Consider the following 19601-nt stretch of genomic DNA (forward strand, 5'->3'; position numbering starts at 1 on the left):
CTTCTGAAATGCATTAATACTAAATGCAGTCTGTTAATTGAACATAAAGCATTCATGGTGTTAATTACCTTACGGGATAAGGCATTCGATTCACAATAAATCACTTGAGCCTTATAGTAGATACCTTTTCTGTATAAAAATGTTTAATCTTTTTTTTTCTTCCCCCAGGGGCTATTTCTTCTGAAGAACTAATCAAATATGCTCATCGAATTAGTGCAAGCAACGCTGTGTGTGCTCCTCTAACATGGGTACCAGGTAACGTTCATACTCTTACTACAACATTCTGTTTAAAGTATTGGTGGATTGCTTCACAAAACATTAATGGATTCTGGTGGTAGTGCAAACCAGGAATGTTCTTTAAGTTGAGCACAAAAAACTGCTTATTTCTTCCTTTGTAAGGCATGAAAGGGGGGGGGGGTTGAGAATAGATTCTTGGTGTTAAGATTGTTTTGTAGTCTTCACCTCAAAGTGACACTTGCCTCTCAATGTCTGTATTTCAAGACTGCCTTAAAAAGGAGGTAAGAGGACCATGATGACCCTTCCAGTAACATGCTGTTTGATAAATGGTTAAGAAGGTACTGGTCCTTAACTACTATGCTGCAAACAAGTTCAGCACTTTGTACTTGCTATGCTTCACTAAAGACTTCCTTAAGAGTGAAACTTGTGTTTTGAGGTTAAGAAAATGAAACATTGAAGAAATTAATCCTTATCAAGCTATGTTCACATGAAGAATTGCTACCTGTAAAGATGGATCACTTTGACCAGAATGCATTGGAAGGGCTATTCAGTTGTGTTTTACTTGAACCCACAAATGAACGCTAATGGCAAATGGCCGTCCTGTTTTGATTGAGGCATTATGGAGGTTGTTGAAATTTTACTTCTATTACCAAAGCTGCCCTGCTATCAGCATTGCATGTAGGATGAGCATCACTCTGATGGTACCAGGAACCCCATCTGTACTTCACCTTCGAAAGTGGCACTTGCACACAATGTCTTTGCACAGTTGTCTGTGTCTACACCTATTGGAGTGGGACTGCCATTTTGGTTAACAGTTTAGTCGTTGGGGAAAGAAATAAAAAGGAGGGCTGGCACTACCACACTGATGGCGCGCCAAAGGCAAGCCCGTCTGCGCCCCTCCACGTTCCGGTCACACTCAGTGCAACCCATGCTGCCTGTAATGCCATAGATACCAAGATCACTTACACTAAGGATCATGTGGTAAGATTGAGTAAGATCATGCTTGACTACCCTTCTTTCTTTAACATTAGTGATATAAGATCAGGGTTGTGGGCTTTAGAAGTGCTTGCCAATACAAAGCAATCTGATTTTTCTTTTCAAAATGATGAAACAAAACCTATGTCACAGGCACCTGAGAAGTTGCTTGAAACGTACAATGAGCAAAACCTATTGAGTCAGTAAGGCTGATTTAGTCAACATGGATAAACTATCATTTGTAAAAAAAAAAGTGGGAAGCAAGACTCCCCAGATTCCCTTGAAGTAAGCATTAGACATGCCTTTCTCAAATGTGGTCTAGTCAACGCTAGATCTCTGGTAAAACACTCTACAGAAATTAGCCTGCTATTGGAGTCAGAAGAATTAGATTATTTGTTTATTACAGAGACCTGGACCACCACAGAATCTGTGGCAGATTTAGATAAGGCCTGTCCAGTAGGCTTTAAAGCTATACATAAACCACGTTGGACCAAAAAGGGAGAGGGAGTAGTCCTTCTCTATCACAGGTGAGACTTTTGTGACAATGGTGGATAATACGGAGAGTATAGCAGTAATCGGCCTTCTTTCTTAGATCAAAGAGAGGTAGTGTTTTTGCCAGGGCACTAGGCTACAGGCCCCCCTGACTCACCGATTCCCGCGCCTCCATTCTTTTTACAGAGGTCATATCCGACTTGGCCCTGGCGCATGCCAACTTTGTTATGTTAAGTGATTTTAACCTTTGGACTGATGAGGAACGATCTGTCTTGGGAAAAGAGCTGTGAACTGTGAGTGAGATTGCAGGTCTCTAACAATTTGTCCACGGTCCTACTCATCAAGGTGGTTGTACACTGGATCTTATTTTTGCTACTGAAAATGTAATCACGGTTAATAATATTTCTCCATTGTGTTGGACTAATTAATTTCCTTCCACCTATTTATGCATGAACCCGGTCATCTGCTGAAGGCATCTAGCTCAGTCACTCAACTGAGCCTCGCAGAAATTAGTGAAAGCTCAACAGGGTTTGATTTTTCAAACACTTGATTCTAAGGATTCTATTGAGATTACCTGTAAAACATTTAATGACGAAATCACTATTAAATTGGATGAATGTATTCCCTTTGCCCAACTAACACCCAGGAAGTGACCTACTGCACCATGGTTCAATGAGTCGTTACAGGCTGCTACACTGATTTGTATGCAAATTAAAAGAAAATGGAAAGGTTACACAGGTGTGGATAAGCTAGAGCTGAAGACAGCTTTGAGCAAATATAAAAAGGAGAAAAGGGAGGTGAGGGCAGAATAGTACACCAATTCTATTCTAACAGCACCCAACAGTGCAAAAAAGAGGTTTAATACACTACATGAGATATCCAAGCCCCAATGCTTGAATAATAATAATATTGTCCCTTTGCAGAGTTATGTGAGAGTAAGATTGCATAAATTATAGAGGATATTGCTTCTAAATCGGACAAGGAAAAATCTTGTTTGTGAGGTACCTTCTTTGCCATCATTTCCTGTGCTGAGGATATGGCATTGCAACAGTAGAAAAAGATGGTAGTAAGAACGGATTGTCAACTGGACTGTTTTGAACCAATCTCAGAGGAAAACTTCCTTAATATTGCCATGACCACTATGTCAGGATTCCCTTTAGACCTGCTGCTTTCCAGACAGTGGAAGAAATGGGCTGAAGAGCTTTTTCCGCCATTGAGGGCACTTTGTAATTTATTGCCAAGAACAGAAGAGGTTCCTAGAATTTGGGAAAAGGCTATGGTCTCTTCTCTATTGGAAAAAAACTTCAGCAGATCCTGCCATTTTGAGTAATTTTAGGCCTGTGTCTCTCCTTCTCTTCCCAGTGAGGATTCTGGAGCGGTACGTTGGCGTTCTGTCACGCTATTTGGAAGATCACTCTATTTTGGAGGCAGAACAATTCTGCTTTAGGCCCAGTCATGGTACTGAGACAGCCCTTCTAAGTGCAATGGACGAGCTATGTAGGAGAGAAGATAATGATCAGGCTGTCATTGGTGTTTGACCTGTCTGTGGCGTTTGATAAATTAACCATGAGACTCTTCCAACAAGGATAGAGTCCTGTGGCTTAAGTGGTATGGTACTAAGATGGATGCGCTCTTATTTACAGGAACGGAGGCAGGTGGTACCTTGCCCCCGTATTTCTTGGAATTTAGAAGGCTTTAACAAGGGGTACCACAAGGGTCGCCATTAAGTCCAATCCTATTTAATGTTTACATGAAGCCTATAATCACTTTAATGAAAACCCACAGCATTTTGGTTATAAATTAAGCTGATGAGACAATTGATCTTGTCACTTAAACAACAGGATGCGATTTCCTCCTTTCAATCCTGCATGCTTAATATTGTGGAATGGATGGATGGATGCTAACTCTTCAGAACTAAATGGGGAGAAAACAGAATTTCTTTGTGCCCCAGGCAAGGGTTCAATTCCACTACCCTCAAACTTCTGGCCTCTTCCTACGGAAATTGAGATGAGTTCCTCGGAAGCTGTGCGAAATTTGGAAGTTATGTTTGCCCATCTCTTTTTGGAGAAGCATGTGACTAAAGTGGCAGGTTGTTGCTTTGCCGTACTGCGCGGTCTCAAAGATATTTTCAGTACTACCGATACAAGCCAGGTCTTCAATCACCAGAAGTATCATACTCTGCCGTTTCGACTATTGTAATGCCATCCTTTTGGGTGCACCAGATTTTATGGTTAAACTCCTGAGTTCAGTCGGGTGCCGCTAAATTAGAACTAAATAGACCCCGTAGATCCTCAACATCTAGTGCTCTTAAGGAGTTGCACTGGCTCCCCATAGACCAGATGTGTTTTCTTAAAGCAATGTGCCTGGTGTTTAAGGCACTACAGGGGAAGGGCCCAGTACCCCTTCAAAGCAAACTGCAAAGGAGCATTTCTTTGCAGTTTGCTTTGAAGGGGTATTCAGAGCAAACTGCAAAGATATGTTCCAGCTAGAATGCTGTGCTCTGCTACGGCCAACTTGGTGTAGCCTTTTAAATTCTGAAGAGCTTGTAATGGGGATGGGGTTGAGCTTTCTCTTTTAAAGTCGCTCAACTGCAGAATTTGCTGCCAGCTACTCTGAGAGCGGAGTCTGAGCTGCTGGAATTTCGAAAAGCTCTGAGGACTTAGCTGTTTCCTAATTAGACCTTGTCTCGGACCTGGCTTTTCTTTGATGTTGCTGACCTTTTTCCTCCTTTCCCCTTTGTTCTTCAGTTAGTCACTTCAGTGCCAGGATACCAGTCATGGTCACAGATGTGCTTTACAAATATTAGAAATTAATAAATGTCTGTTGTTTGGGACATATTTTCAAAGGTGATAAGAGAGGTATGATGCCCAGCTTTTCCAACACCTAGGAGTCATGGGCAAATGCATTGTGACCCATTCTGCTGAAAAAGCACACACTGCACATCCAAATATGTGGTTTTGAATGCACAGACGTGGCTTATGAGTATCTTTTCTGAGGAGTGTGTATTGCATGTTTTTTTCCTGAGTCACTTGTGAGACATTATTTTAACCTCTCAGGCGCAATACAAAAGTATTATTCATTCGATAATTAAATGTTCTAAAACAGTCTTTGTCACATTAGAAAGAATTACTACATAAAAAGGTACAACTTGTATAATAAAAATGCCTCTGCACACGCACCCAAAATCATAATTTCGTTTTACATTGAAACATGTTTTTTTTAAATGTTGTCAAATGAGTGGCGGTGGGAGGACGGCGCGATAGCTGTATCTATCTCTGTGATACCAGTTTCTCCCTGCTTTAAGGGCTTAAGATCAAAATAACACAAACACCAGCTTAGAAATAAGCATTTCTATGCTGTGCACACATCAATAAGGGCAGCTGTATACCCGCAATTTACCCACCAATACTCCAGCTGTTTAAAACATTCAGTCTATATTAATATTTTACACATATCATTGTTAAAGAGACCAATCTGACCATTATAAGTCACATGAAGAGTTAATTTAGAACACAAATAGCAAATGTCGCTCAAAATCTAATACTAGCAGCAACATTAAGAAGCCATCATGTGAAGGCATTCTGATCTCACAGTATCATAAAGTAAGTGAAACGACAAATGGCACTCAACCAACAGACCATAAACTAGTATTGAGAATAACCAAAACCATCTTAGACATTAACAAATAAAATGTAGGCAATAGCATCCTGTTTGTTTTAGGTGAATTACAGGATTGAAACTCAAACAGAAGAGGAATCGCAGGGCATTCCTGGAGGGATACTTTACTTGCCTCACTGTCTTTAATTAAATCTCAGATTTTCTCTTTACTGAAGCTAGGAAAATCCCTATTTTATTAAAGGACAATGAGACAGTACAGTGCCTACAGAGGACTTAGGCTGACTTATTCACAAGTGGTTTAATGTACAAGATACTCCAGTTCGCTCCCAGAGACCATTTGTATCCCTAAGAAAATCCTCTAGCTTTGAAGCAGCAAGCAGAGCCTCTGGAGGCCATAGCTCCGGCAGAGAAATTGTATCTGAAACTAAGCCAGGGTAGTGCAAAGACTGGTATATGGGGGCTTCTAAAAGGGAAGAAGGAGCTGGAGTGAAGAAAAGAAGTACCAGAAATTCTTGAAGACAGGAGACACGACGCGTTCCGCGAGGCTTCCGAACGTGGACAGAGTGGGCTATAATAGAAACCCCAACATTTCCTTGGATATAGCTAAAATCGAGTAGCACGACTAATTAGGAGTAGAACCAACAAAGGAAGAGGACATTAATTCGGAAGGTTGGATATTAATCATAGCGTTAAAGTGTTGCCAGTGCCCCCTGACAGTCCTGAAGAGGCCTTGAGTGCTAGGCCGAAACACGTCGACATCTCTTTAATGGAATCAAGGGCTTGGAATTATAATGTATTGAGACGCATAAATGGGTGAACACTACACAATACCTATCCAAAAAAACATCTAGGTATTGTTCAGCTGGGTGTAAGTTCCTTGGTTACCATTTGATATTAGATCACATTGTGAATTGTGTTATAGTGACTATTTGTTCAAGCTTTTAAGACGGGCACACCTTTTTTTGTATTTTTTGTATTATTTGTTTGTATCATTGTCATGATTTTTGTTATATGAGAATGCTTTATGAACATGTATTTATGTTTTATATGTCAGATGTAAATATTTGTATGTAGACTTGTGTATAGAGATAGAGACAGATTTCTCTCCAATGAGTCTGATGCCGCATTGCTGTGAATTGATTAAATAAATAAGGGCAAATAATTTACCCCCTGTAACCAAGAGTTAATATTGGGTATTAGAAATTAGGATTGAATTCGTCCCTTGCCTGCTAACTGTTGTGAATTTCTTCCAGTCTTCAGTGGCAGACTGGGAGCCATGTTTCACCTTGTCCCACTCAAGGTGGCACAGCAAGTGTTGCAATCCCTGAGGGAACATTCTAACTTACAGGTCTTGGGTACCTATAAGTATGATCATTTATGCCAATTGGGTATAAGCCATACACTACTTGAGGGTCAGCACATATGCACTGAGTCCTAATTAGCAGGCTCATTACTTAAGTATCTAGAACTCAAAATGGGGGTGGGTGGAGTGGAGTATGACGAGGGGTAAATCTACAGAAGTCTATTTCCTTACACCTGGGATGAAGGGCAAATGGTGTGAGCCATAAGGATAAAATGGGGACCAGTTCTGAAGGAAGGCATCTGTCACTGAAGCTTCTAGGTCCTGGTGCCAACTCAAAAAGTCTGGAAGCTTGAGAGTTCAGATGGGAAGCTAAGAGGGCTGTCTAGAAGACCCAGAAGGGTGAGACAGTGAAAAATATTTTGGTCCAGCATCCAATTGGATAATTACTAGAGATGTCTGGAGAAGCAGTCTGCAATGGAGTAGGAGGGGGGAATTTACTCTATTGTGTCTTAGAGGTTGTTGTGGAGCCAGTGTTCTCAGAGATTGCTGAAGAGATCTGTGGTTGATGAGACTTTTGATAACGAAGGTGCCAGTGAGGAGCTGTAGAGCATTAAAGCGAAGCACTTTCTCTGAAGTTGAACGAAAGCCTCCAGTCAAAGTGCCAGATTTGGCATCCCAGACCGATCAACTGGTGTCTGAGTTGATGATCAAATCTGGGGAAGAACCAAAGATGGGATTGCTATTCCAGGCTTCATGATGAGCAGCCACCACTTAAGTTGTGCACAGGATTCAGTATCTTAACGAGATGTGGTCTGAGATCCTGTGAACAAGGTGGGAGTCAAACATTTAAAAGGTCAATAGTGAAGAGGGACTGCAAAAAAATGCCTTGGATCGAGGTAGCAAAAAGCTGATCAAGTCCTAGGGATTGTCTGAGGTAAGGAACATGCTGCCACAGTCGACCTTAGTTCCCTATTGAGGCATATTTACTTTCTGGGAAATTTGAGCCCACAAGAGACGGTCTGTTCTGAACCACAGTCTTCTACCTGGGCAGAAGACTTCTCAAAATGTATGAAAAAGCCGAGGTTGTGAAGGGGAAAAAGTAACTGGCAATTGGTGCTTTACCAGGATGGTGTCTAGATAGATAATGAGATAAACCACTAAACACCCCTCTGCCCCAGACTCACCGCGGTCCCATGTGAGTCAGGAAAATTGAACTTATGAAAGATGCGAGCAAGGGGGTTGCACCTTGTGAACCACATCTGCAACTTCTTGTTCTACCATGGGAGATTCTGCTGAGGGAAGAGGAAGGGGCGGTGGGAGGATCCTAAAAGTCTGTGGTAGGAGGAGGCGGTCTGTAGGATCCAAAGGGCGGAAGGTATTTTGCACCAGTGTGTGTGTAGAATTCGGCAATATTATCCCCAATGGGAGGAAGAGGAAAGAAAGATGGAGGAGATGCACCTACCTTGGTTTGGCAGAGGTTGGCTTGATTGATCACCTGCACAGGACTGTCATGGGCTCTGGCAAACAGGTTGAAGGTAAAATATAGGAGGAGTTATAGTGTGTGTAAAGTACGATGGCTGGAAAACTGATCCCTGTTGCAGCTGGACTATCACCCCCAAACATCATCGTTTGAGGAAATAAGGGGATGTTGAAAAAACTGTCCGCATGTTGAACTGGGGAGGTAATGATTAAGACTCATTTAGAGCTAGACTTGCTAGAAATCTCTCCAAAGAGAAGGCCGCCTGTGAGATTTGGAATAGGATCAGCTCTCAATTCTGTCAATTTAGGATCAATACCAAATGGATTGCACAGAATCATTCTGAAGGGATGAAAGCATGAGTGTTCCCCAGAAAATTCATGGGCCACCCAGAGAAAACGTTCAGATTCACATCTGACAAATGCCACAGCTGTTCAGGGACATCTAGGAGTCGGATTAGCAGGTCCTTCTTACTCAAGGTGTGGTCTTAGCAATGCCTAAAGGCACATCTGAAGTGGAAAATATCTTGCCTGAAATGAAAGGGTGGGGGCATTCTAACATAGGGTCTGAAAAAGTTGTTTTCTCTAGTATGATGGAGAATCATTGGCAGAATAAGTTGGCCATGTGTGGAGAGGAGAACCGGTTCTCGGAATCTGGATTTCTGTTTGGTGGGGTCAAACGTGTTTCCCCAAAAAGGCCCTGAGTAGAGAGGTTTTGGATGTGAAAATAACGTTATAAGTCTGTAACAAGAACACAAACCCCACAGTGTCATGGGAACAAGAGCCAAAGTCAATGTTATTGTTGTTGCTAGACAGTGAAGCTGTTACAGCCATCACCATCCCTAGCTTTGGCCTGAGAAAGGTGGAAATGCTCATTTTCAAAGATGAGCGCTGTGTTGTCTAATGGAGCAGTATTCTGGAGTACAAGAAAACTTTTCTCCGTTATTTTACCCTCTGTTCTGCCCCTCTTTTAAAACACCCACTCTTTACTTTCCAGTGCACCAAGGGCAGTCACGTAGATAGGCGCTATAGGTGTTGAATCACAAAGGGGATCGCCATCCATGCCGCCGAAATGGGAAAAGGAAACAAAATAAGCAGAGACAGTGTCACAGAGCAGAGAGATGGAAAGGTGTTTGCATGTAAATAAAGCTGGACACACAGAGACCCTTGCTTTCAACTACAGCACATTGACACTGCGATTGGTGCGGCGGTCAACCTGGTACCTAGAGTCAAGATCGTGCATTCAGGAAAGAACACATGCACATAGTCACACGCCACATACACTAAGAAGAGGAAAAAACACTTACATCGATAATCACACGCAGCACTAGTTTCCTGTCCTTCCCAGGTCTGGACAGTCTTGAGAGGGACAGGCAACAAGGGGTGACCCTGTGCCTTTCACCTGAAGAGGGCTCAAGCGGATCCCTTGTAACAGGGTAGGACCCTACTATCTTGCCACTCTTAATCCCTGGTCCTCATACACATTACCTGGACCCTTCTGGCCTGCTGATTACCACTGTCCCCGGTGGGTAGGATAGAACTGTGGACTTACCGGCCTTTGTCTGTTCCCGTCACGGCAGCCCCCACAGACAGTGCACCAGGCAATCCTACTTCTGACACTAGTAAATTGTCATGGAACTGACCCTGAGTGTAATCAGAATCTCGCCGGTTCAACCTGAGCACTAGCCAATCATCTACAGGCAAAGTGTCTGTTAAAAAGCGTCATAAGTTTATTGCATTGTACAATGTGGTGTAATACACTCAGCATAGGTCTTAGAGCATCACACAGAGTGCTTCGTTGAGCATGTATTTATACACTTTTTGCAGGTTACATATGATGGGCAGGAATGTTCAAGAAGACAGTCCGAGCATAAATCAAACCTATGTTAGGAAAAAGAGTAACAGAGATGGGCTCTGGCATTTTCCTGTAACCCTTGAGAGACCCTTGAGCCTGCTATTCGTCTTATCTGATTAAACCACATTCCAAGCAGTCCTACACCTGCTGAACCCTTCGGTCCGAGGCAGGCAGAGAGGAGCACCTGCAGATGTGTGCATAGTCAAAGGCTGAATAGGTCACAGTAACAATAGTTCAGTCAAGAGTTCAACAGTCTCACTGTAACAGGGTCCAGAAGTTCATTACACAGGAGTTTGATACTTCATTTGATTTTTCCCTCTCTATGCTATGTGGGGAAAGAATATATGGAGTACACCTGATGTCTTGGACTGTTACTTTATACGTCTCTTCATAAGTCCACTAAGTTTAATTTCCTTGCCTGGTTCAGTAGTTGCTTAGTAAGAGTGTACATGGAACCCAGCTTTAGCGATATTCTGTCCAGTACCCTAGACAGAACACAGTTCATAGCACTCACCCAAATCACTGGGATATCATTGAACAGCCACATCAAATAATTCAGATGTTTCTCCTGTCTATATGCTATCCCATAACCTTTTTCATAAACAAGTGTTTTCTTGTAATCATTTTTACTGCCATTCCAGATATGGTTAATCTGTCTGTTTTTTAATTTTGTAAAGAGTGGGAGTTAAATTGGCAACCAATGCACATTTTTATCCTTGTATCTTTCAGGAGTACATAATTAGCGGTAACACAGTACCCACCTTTGGTTAGGCAGGAAAGGCGGTCTGTACAAGGACCGTTTTGTGTTCAGAGCGAGGAGTGGGTCGATGGTGAAGCATGCCATCTTGTGTGGGTGAAGGCATTTCATAATTTCAAAATAGTCTTTTGGTAGTTTAAACTCCCTACCAGCCTAAAGTTTCTCTGATATTTGTACTCTTTCTTGTAATTAGAGGGGATCTGGATTTGGTGGTGGGTACAAGGCTATGGAAGGGGAACTAGCAAAACAGCATGTGGCATATCTGAGACAATCTACCAAGAAGAGTGATAGACATTGTAAAAGCCAAATGTTAGACTGCTAATGGTCTTATCCATATCTAAATCCCAGTGGCGATTACCACTGGGTATTTATAGTCAGGATAATATTTCCATAGGAAAAGCATCTTTGGTTTTGCTAATAACTTTGGCACTGTTTTTTATCCACCTCAGCTCCTTCTTGGAAAGTGTCAGGGTGATCCATTTGGGGGGGGAAGGGAGGAGTACAACTGAACTGAACTACAGCTAAAACAGCGGAGCTGGGTTACACCAGATATTACACAACAGAACATTTGGTGTAAATCTGTTCATTAGTTTTCGAGAAACTAAGGTTTAAAAAACAAAGGTATTTCACTCTGCAGAGGATCTGCAGATCCAACAGTTTAAAAGATTTGGTCTGATTGGCTGGAGATGTGGAGGCAGCCAATTTATGATTTGGGGACTTAGTCCACTGTCCTGAGAAAAAGGGTTTAAGGGGGCAGTGTTGGGATACCCTTTCACCTTAGTCCTGGTGGGGTGGTCCTAGAGGGACACTTCTGGGACCAAAAACATAATCTTTTAAAATAGTTTTGAGCAAAGTAGAGGAGAATTGGCTGCAAAATTAATAGCCAGCTCATATAAAAAAAAAAAAAAAAAGTGGTAGGGGCGGTTGTTCTCCCTCTCCCTGAGCCTCCTTGAGGCCCTTTGGACCTGACCTCAAGGAGAGTAAATTCATTTGATAAGCAGAGGGGATGTTGGCCCCCTCTGCTTATTTTCCACCCCCCTCCAGAATCCTTGATGTCCCAGGAACTCCATTTCCTGAGGCCAAGTTAAAAATAGAGAGGGTGTGTTCCACCCTTCCCAAGTCCATCCCCTGGGACTGGAAATTTAATAATGTGGACGGGAACGTGTCCCCTCCAACCCTGCTCCCACCCCCTTTTCTTTTATTTCTTGAGCTTTGTTAAAGCCCCAGGGAACCCATGCCTGGGGTGAGTATTTTAATTAATTATATTTATCTTTAATTTTTACAGTTTTTAAATAGCGCGGACACGATCTGAAGCTATTGGAGCACTTTACATGATCACCAGTTAAATTACACAAGGACGCATTCATTTTTTTGTAAGTACAGGGTGGAATTAAGTGATTTTCACAGAATCGTAGGATGTGGAGCCGCCGCTCAGACTCTAACCTTGTTCCCCAGGTTCCAAACTCGGCATCCTCTCCATAATAAGAAAAGGTGGGGAGGGCACGTAGCCCCTCTCCCTGAGCCAGACTATGAACTTTGAGACCCTGTCCTCTGGGGCAAGCTCAGTAACAATTTCCCAGGGACCTCATCCTTTGGGACGCAAAAGCAGTGGCAGATGAGTATAATAAGCTGCCAACTCAAGCTTCTCCCTGCCCACTCTCTTGTGGGCAGGGAGACATAGAAGTGCTTTCACCTAGCAGGAACAAAAGAAAAGCTGCATCTGTAGGGTGTCAGCAATGCCAGGATGGGTGCTGGCAGGGGCGCTCCCCCTGCACCCTCAACCTGGAAAATGCTGTGGAATGTCATCATCATCACCAAACAGACTTTATTCGACTTTCAGCAAGTCATAAAAGTATCAAATAGTAACACACGATAAATAGATAAAAAATAATAATAATAAAATAAATAATAATAGAAAAAAGTTATAGTACACATCCTTAATTTATCCAAATACAAATATTTAAAACCTTGATAAATTTAAGCCAATACACCCATGAATTTCCTTACAATTAATTCTAAATAGTAAGGAATTTGCCAAAAATTCCTGACATTCCAATAAAATTAGGCCAATGCGCCCATAGACTTCCTTACAGTCAGTACTACACATAGAAAATTTGCCAAAATTCCACACATTTCAATAGAGGATAAAATCTGTAAACTAAAACACGCATCACGACACTGACGCAAATTAGTCGATCTTAAAAAAAGGCAATAAAATACATTTTCTTTGTTTATCATAGAATTTACAGAAGAGGACCACGTGCATTGTAGATTGGTCTGCCTTCACATTAGAGGCATGCTATTAGGGTTGTACTCCAGTCATTCATGGTCGGAAAGGTTACTAAACGATGGAAAGTATCTAAACGTAATCTTGTAAGGACAAATCGATGTCGAGGGTTTATCACACTTGCTAGATAAGGCTGCACCGTGTCCGTAGACAAGATTAGTTGATTAGACATGACACTAGTTTTTTTTTTTTTTGATTCAGCTTCCCGTCTCTGTTCTTCCAGGTGCTTCAATGTCAAGGCCCTCAGTTCTCTCCTGGTTATTTTTTTCCAGTGATTGTGGGTTTAAGTAATAGTCTTTGCAACCCATATTTCCAAATAAGGTCATAATGTATCTCAACCAGGGGACTCTGAGCGAGTGTTTAGCCTCATACAATCAGATAGAATGGCCTTGTTTAGTCCAGTATGCTTGGAGGTCCACACTTTGTGCCATAGTAATAATGGCTGTATCTTTATCAAGTCAACTACAAAGGGGACCCCTAATTCTGCATGGCTAATGTATGATGAAGTGCTATTTGGTACCATTAGCAAGTATCTGAGGAAATCATTCTCCACTGTCTGAATCGAATTACAATTGGTATACCCCCAAATACCTGCTCCATACATAGCAGCCGAGATGCACTTCGCTTTATAGATCTTTACCATATTCGGCGGGGTAATCCTCCCACCCCCACCCCCCCATCACCCCCCCCCCCCCCCCCCCCCCCCCCCCCCCAGCCTTTTAAAAAAAATCTTCAAGGCCGCCGTTGTTTTAATGATCTGATCTTTTTTTGTTTTCACACAGTGTGCCCAAGTACCCTGTTTATCAAACATTATACCCAAATATGAGAAAGTACAAGCTATCTCCACCTTGTCCTCATGGATAGTAGTGTAATAGGTCTTACCCAGTTTCCTGCCACAGTTCATTATAAAAGTTTTTGAACGGTTGACTAAGTCCCAAATCTGTCATGAAGATTATGCAAGTGGTTAGGAGTTTTTGAAGGGCTAACGGTGTCCTAGCCATAAGTACTGCATCGTCTGCGTAAAGGAGTGCGGGGACAGCACAATTACCTATTTGGGGAAGGTCTTTACATTTGCTTGTCAATTCACATTCTAAGTTGTTTATATATAATGAAAACGAGTGGAGCGAGAACACAGCCTTGGCGCACCCCTCTATGTATACCAAAAGGCCTAGTACATTCCCCTCTCATCCCATACCTTACTCTTGCTCTACACCCTGTATACAAGTCCCGTATAAAATGAACTATTGTTGATTCGACCCCCATGCTTGTTAAAATGTCCCATAACTTCTCATGTAAAACGCAGTCAAATGCTGAGGATAAATCTATGAAGGCTAGGTACAGATTGCCCTCTCTGATCTTTGTATACTTCCCCACTAAAATACTTAAATTCAGGCCCTGTTCCACTGTACCTAGTCCTGTGCGGAAGCCATACTGCACTGGAGATAAGATGTCGTTTCCTTCTGCCCATATTTGAAGTCTGTTTAAAATTATTCTCCCCACTAGTTTAGCTGATGTGTCAAGCAGGGAGATTGGCCTATAGCAAGCTGGATTAAGGCGGTCGCCTTTTTTGTATATAGGGATGATAATAGAATCTCGCCACGTCGATGGAGGGCCTTGTGTACAAAAGGCCCTCAATACCTGTGTCAATAGAGGGCCCCATAGATGCGCATTTACTTTGTATAAATCTATTGGGACGCCATCGGGGCCCGGTGCTTTCCCCACTTTACTTATATTTATGGCTTCCACTACCTCCTCTAAGCTAAACGGAGGTATTACAGCTAGACGTGGGCCTTCCTGGGAATCTGGAGCCTTTAAAGATCTCTGTCACTAGGTTGACAATATATCTTAGAGAAATACATGATCCAGTCCTCTTCGGAAATTGCAATTTCCATTCTAGGGGTATCTCTATTGCCTAGCACAGGAGTATTTATTATTTTCCAGAAGAGGATGTTATCTTTCGCAAGGCTAGCTTTGTGTAGGTTTTCCCATAAGTTTTCTCTCAGGGCAGATTTCCTCTTTTTTATGGCTGTCTTGTATGCCTGTTTACAGATACGTATTTCAGTCGGGCATCTTGTAGGGGCGCTTAGGGCTTTTTTTTAATCTCGTGTGAGCTTTCGTGCAATCCTGGTCAAACCAGCCGCTTTCCCTTTTTTTTTTCCCCTGCCTTTCCCGGCCTAATAGTGAGGGCTTCTTTCACGCCTTGCGTTATCTGCAGAAAAGCACTTAAGCATTTTCCTGGAGCCGTGTCCTCACTAACGCAGTCTAGGAACGCTTGATTGTGTTCACATAATAGGTGTTTTAGTAAGACCTGTGAATCTATCTGAGACCATCTCAGTGTATATCCATTACCCGGGGCTAATACAAAGTCATTTACCGTCATGGCCTTTCCATCTTTAGCCTGTATGACGGAGGTTAATGAGAGTTCCAGACTCTGAGGGAAGTGATTGCTTATTGCGATATCATGAATTGTATGGTTAATAAAATAATGTGCAAAATGGGTTGGCATTAAGACATAATCGATCACCGTGTCAGTGCCCCTTCCGTTAAAAGTTGGTTTAAACAATGGTTCTTTAAAATGTAAATCATTTACAAAAGACAGGTTGTGTTTTTGGGCCACTGAATTCATTGCATCTCCTTGGATAGTATGTGAAAAATGAGGCCTTGAGCCAGTATCTTCGGTGTCCCAACCGCACACCTTTCCCGTGAGTTCCTTACAGAGATGGACATTAAAATCACCGCCCCATATAATAAAAGTCTTGCGTCTATTATTTGCACATATTTTCTCTAGGTCCTCTCCCATCTCTCTTAACATTTTTAAAACTTCTCTGTGGAATGTCTTGGGTGGGCCTCTGCACACACAGCTCCTTTGTGGTCTATTGGGCTGCTTAAAGGGGGGAGAAATGGCTCAGGAGCTCCCCCCACAGCTGCCAATCAAAATGAAACGACTTGGGGGACACCCAAAAAATAGATTATAAAAATGAAGAAATTAATAATACATGAGCAGCAAGAGCCGCTTATTTTTGATATACTGCGCCTTGTAAGGAGCACCCCATAATGGCCTGCAAGGGCTTTTTAAACATATTTTAGAAGCCTGTTGGTGGTGTCTGTAGCAGGTTTTTATTATTATTTTATTTTTTTATTTTGTGTGTTGTGCGGGGTTGCAGTGAGTGCAGCAGCTCTCCAGGAACATAAAGGTACATCTTCCAAGCCATAAGATGGCCACAGGAGAGCCTACCATATTTTTTAAAAGCACTTGAAGCTGGAGCAGCATGCCGCTCAGCTGGATTGAAGTGCTCCTTTGTTTTGGGTTCTGTGGCTGCACTTCATGTCCTGAGAAAAGTTAAAAGAAAAACTCGGACATGTGTGATATGTGGCTTTTTTTTTTTTTTTTTTAGCCTTTTATTAATTATTTTTTATAATCCGTTATTAAATATTGCAATGCATGAATTTATATAATGTAGATTGGATCATAATTACTGGTGATTTTGTGTCAAAGATAATAGCCCTGCTTTATAAATGGTAATATGCTGCTCCCTTCATAAAGCTAATAGGTCCACTTTTTAGGGGTAAGCGCTCTGGCCCCTGTGATGATCTCTCTGTGGGCTTTTAACCATGCACATGTCATACCCATTACTTTCATTGGTTTGTGGGCTTGCCTTTAAAAAATCGCTTGATTTAATCAGTGAAAGGCATGCATACGTCATGCCTTTTCTGGTGTTTAGCCCTCCTCGACAGCACCAGTAAATGAAAAAGCCTTGTATGTTTTCAGTAGTTTAATTTCCTAAGCAGCATGATCTCGTCCGACAGTAGTCAAGCACTTTGCATGACATCGACCCTGTTAGGTAGATAATTGCACTTTTGCAGGTTACATGGATAATTGCATAACTGCTGATAAGTTTGACTGTGAGCGAACTTCTGTTTCTTTTCGTGTGCTCCTTCACACTCCTGCTCATGGCATGTCGCTTTAAATCGACTTTTTTTATAAATGCAACGCCTTTATCATGTGTGTAGGAGGCTGGACTGGCTTGTAGTGAGTACCAAGGGGTACTTGCACCTTGCACCAGGCCCAGTTATCCCTTATTAGTGTATAGGGTGTCTAGCAGCTTAGGCTGATAGATAATGGTAGCTTAGCAGAGCAGCTTAGGCTGAACTAGGAGACGTGTGAAGCTACTACAGTACCACTTAGTGTCATATGCACAATATCATAAGAAAACACAATACACAGTTATACTAAAAATAAAGGTACTTTATTTTTATGACAATATGCCAAAGTATCTTAGAGTGTACCCTCAGTGAGAGGATAGGAAATATACACAAGATATATATACACAATAGCAAAAATATGCAGTATAGTCTTAGAAAACAGTGCAAACAATGTATAGTTACAATAGGATGCAATGGGGAAACATAGGGATAGGGGCAACACAAACCATATACTCCAGAAGTGGAATGCGAACCACGAATGGACCCCAAACCTATGTGACCTTGTAGAGGGTCGCTGGGACTATTAGAAAATAGTGAGAGTTAGAAAAATAACCCTCCCCAAGACCCTGAAAAGTGAGTGCAAAGTGCACTAAAGTTCCCCTAAGGACAAAAGTCGTGTTAGAGGAATAATGCAGGAAAGACACAAACCAGCAATGCAACAACTGTGGATTTCCAATCTAGGGTACCTGTGGAACAAGGGGACCAAGTCCAAAAGTCACAAGCAAGTCGGAGATGGGCAGATGCCCAGGAAATGCCAGCTGCGGGTGCAAAGAAGCTTCTACTGGACAGAAGAAGCTGAGGTTTCTGCAGGAACGAAAAGGGCTAGAGACTTCCCCTTTGGTGGACGGATCCCTCTCGCCGTGGAGAGTCGTGCAGAAGTGTTTTCCCGCCGAAAGAACGCCAACAAGCCTTGCTAGCTGCAAATCGTGCGTTTGGCGTTTTTGGACGCTGCTGGGGCCCAGGAGGTCGCAAATTGGACCTGAAGAGAGAGGGGACGTCGAGCAAGACAAAGAGCCCTCACTGAAGCAGGTAGCACCCGGAGAAGTGCCAGAAACAGGCACTACGAGGATGCGTGAAACGGTGCTCGCCGAAGTTGCACAAAGGAGTCCCACGTCGCCGGAGACCAACTTAGAAAGTCGTGCAATGCAGGTTAGAGTGCCGTGGACCCAGGCTTGGCTGTGCACAAAGGATTTCCGCCGGAAGTGCACAGGGGCCGGAGTAGCTGCAAAGTCGCGGTTCCCAGCAATGCAGCCCAGCGAGGTGAGGCAAGGACTTACCTCCACCAAACTTGGACTGAAGAGTCACTGGACTGTGGGGGTCACTTGGACAGAGTCGCTGGATTCGAGGGACCTCGCTCGTCGTGCTGAGAGGAGACCCAAGGGACCGGTAATGCAGCTTTTTGGTGCCTGCGGTTGCAGGGGGAAGATTCCGTCGACCCACGGGAGATTTCTTCGGAGCTTCTGGTGCAGAGAGGAGGCAGGCTACCCCCACAGCATGCACAAGCAGGAAAACAGTCGAGAAGGCGGCAGGATCAGCGTTACAGAGTTGCAGTAGTCGTCTTTGCTACTATGTTGCAGGTTTGCAGGCTTCCAGCGCGGTCAGCAGTCGATTCCTTATCAGAAGGTGAGGAGGGAGATGCAGAGGAACTCGGATGAGCTCTTGCATTCGTTATCTGAAGTTTCCCCAGAGACAGAGACCCTAAATAGCCAGAAAAGAGGGTTTGGCTACCTAGGAGAGAGGATAGGCTACTAACACCTGAAGGAGCCTATCAGCAGGAGTCTCTGACGTCACCTGGTGGCACTGGCCACTCAGAGCAGTCCAGTGTGCCAGCAGCACCTCTGTTTCCAAGATGGCAGAGGTCTGGAGCACACTGGAGGAGCTCTGGACACCTCCCAGGGGAGGTGCAGGTCAGGGGAGTGGTCACTCCCCTTTCCTTTGTCCAGTTTCGCGCCAGAGCAGGGCTAAGGGGTCCCCTGAACCGGTGTAGACTGGCTTATGCAGAATTGGGCACCTCTGTGCCCAACAAAGCATTTCCCGAGGCTGGGGGAGGCTACTCCTCCCCTGCCTTCACACCATTTTCCAAAGGGAGAGGGTGTCACACCCTCTCTCAGAGGAAGTTCTTTGTTCTGCCATCCTGGGCCAGGCCTGGCTGGACCCCAGGAGGGCAGCTGCCTGTCTGAGGGGTTGGCAGCAGCAGCAGCTGCAGTGAAAACCCCAGGAAGGGCAGTTTGGCAGTACCAGGGTCTGTGCTACAGACCACTGGGATCATGGGATTGTGCCAACTATGCCAGGATGGCATAGAGGGGGCAATTCCATGATCATAGACATGTTACATGGCCATATTCGGAGTTACCATTGTGAAGCTACATATAGGTAGTGACCTATATGTAGTGCACGCGTGTAATGGTGTCCCCGCACTCACAAAGTTCAGGGAATTGGCTCTGAACAATGTGGGGGCACCTTGGCTAGTGCCAGGGTGCCCACACACTAAGTAACTTTGCACCTAACCTTTACCAGGTAAAGGTTAGACATATAGGTGACTTATAAGTTACTTAAGTGCAGTGTAAAATGGCTGTGAAATAACGTGGACGTTATTTCACTCAGGCTGCAGTGGCAG

The 19601-nt window shown here is 43.3% G+C and overlaps 1 protein-coding gene across 1 annotated transcript in view; it reads left to right on the plus strand.

Annotated features, from left to right (window-relative positions):
• The window catches only part of MED4 (mediator complex subunit 4), a 57969-nt gene that overhangs the window by 28294 nt on the left and 10074 nt on the right, over nt 1–19601 (plus strand). The window contains exon 5 of the mRNA XM_069205383.1: nt 169–255. Within this exon, the coding sequence (XP_069061484.1) occupies nt 169–255 (87 nt within the window). The remainder of the gene's footprint in view (nt 1–168; nt 256–19601) is intronic.

The sequence above is a fragment of the Pleurodeles waltl genome, chromosome 8 (genome assembly GCF_031143425.1).
Source record: "Pleurodeles waltl isolate 20211129_DDA chromosome 8, aPleWal1.hap1.20221129, whole genome shotgun sequence".
In the NCBI taxonomy this organism is placed as follows: Eukaryota; Metazoa; Chordata; class Amphibia; order Caudata; family Salamandridae; genus Pleurodeles; species Pleurodeles waltl.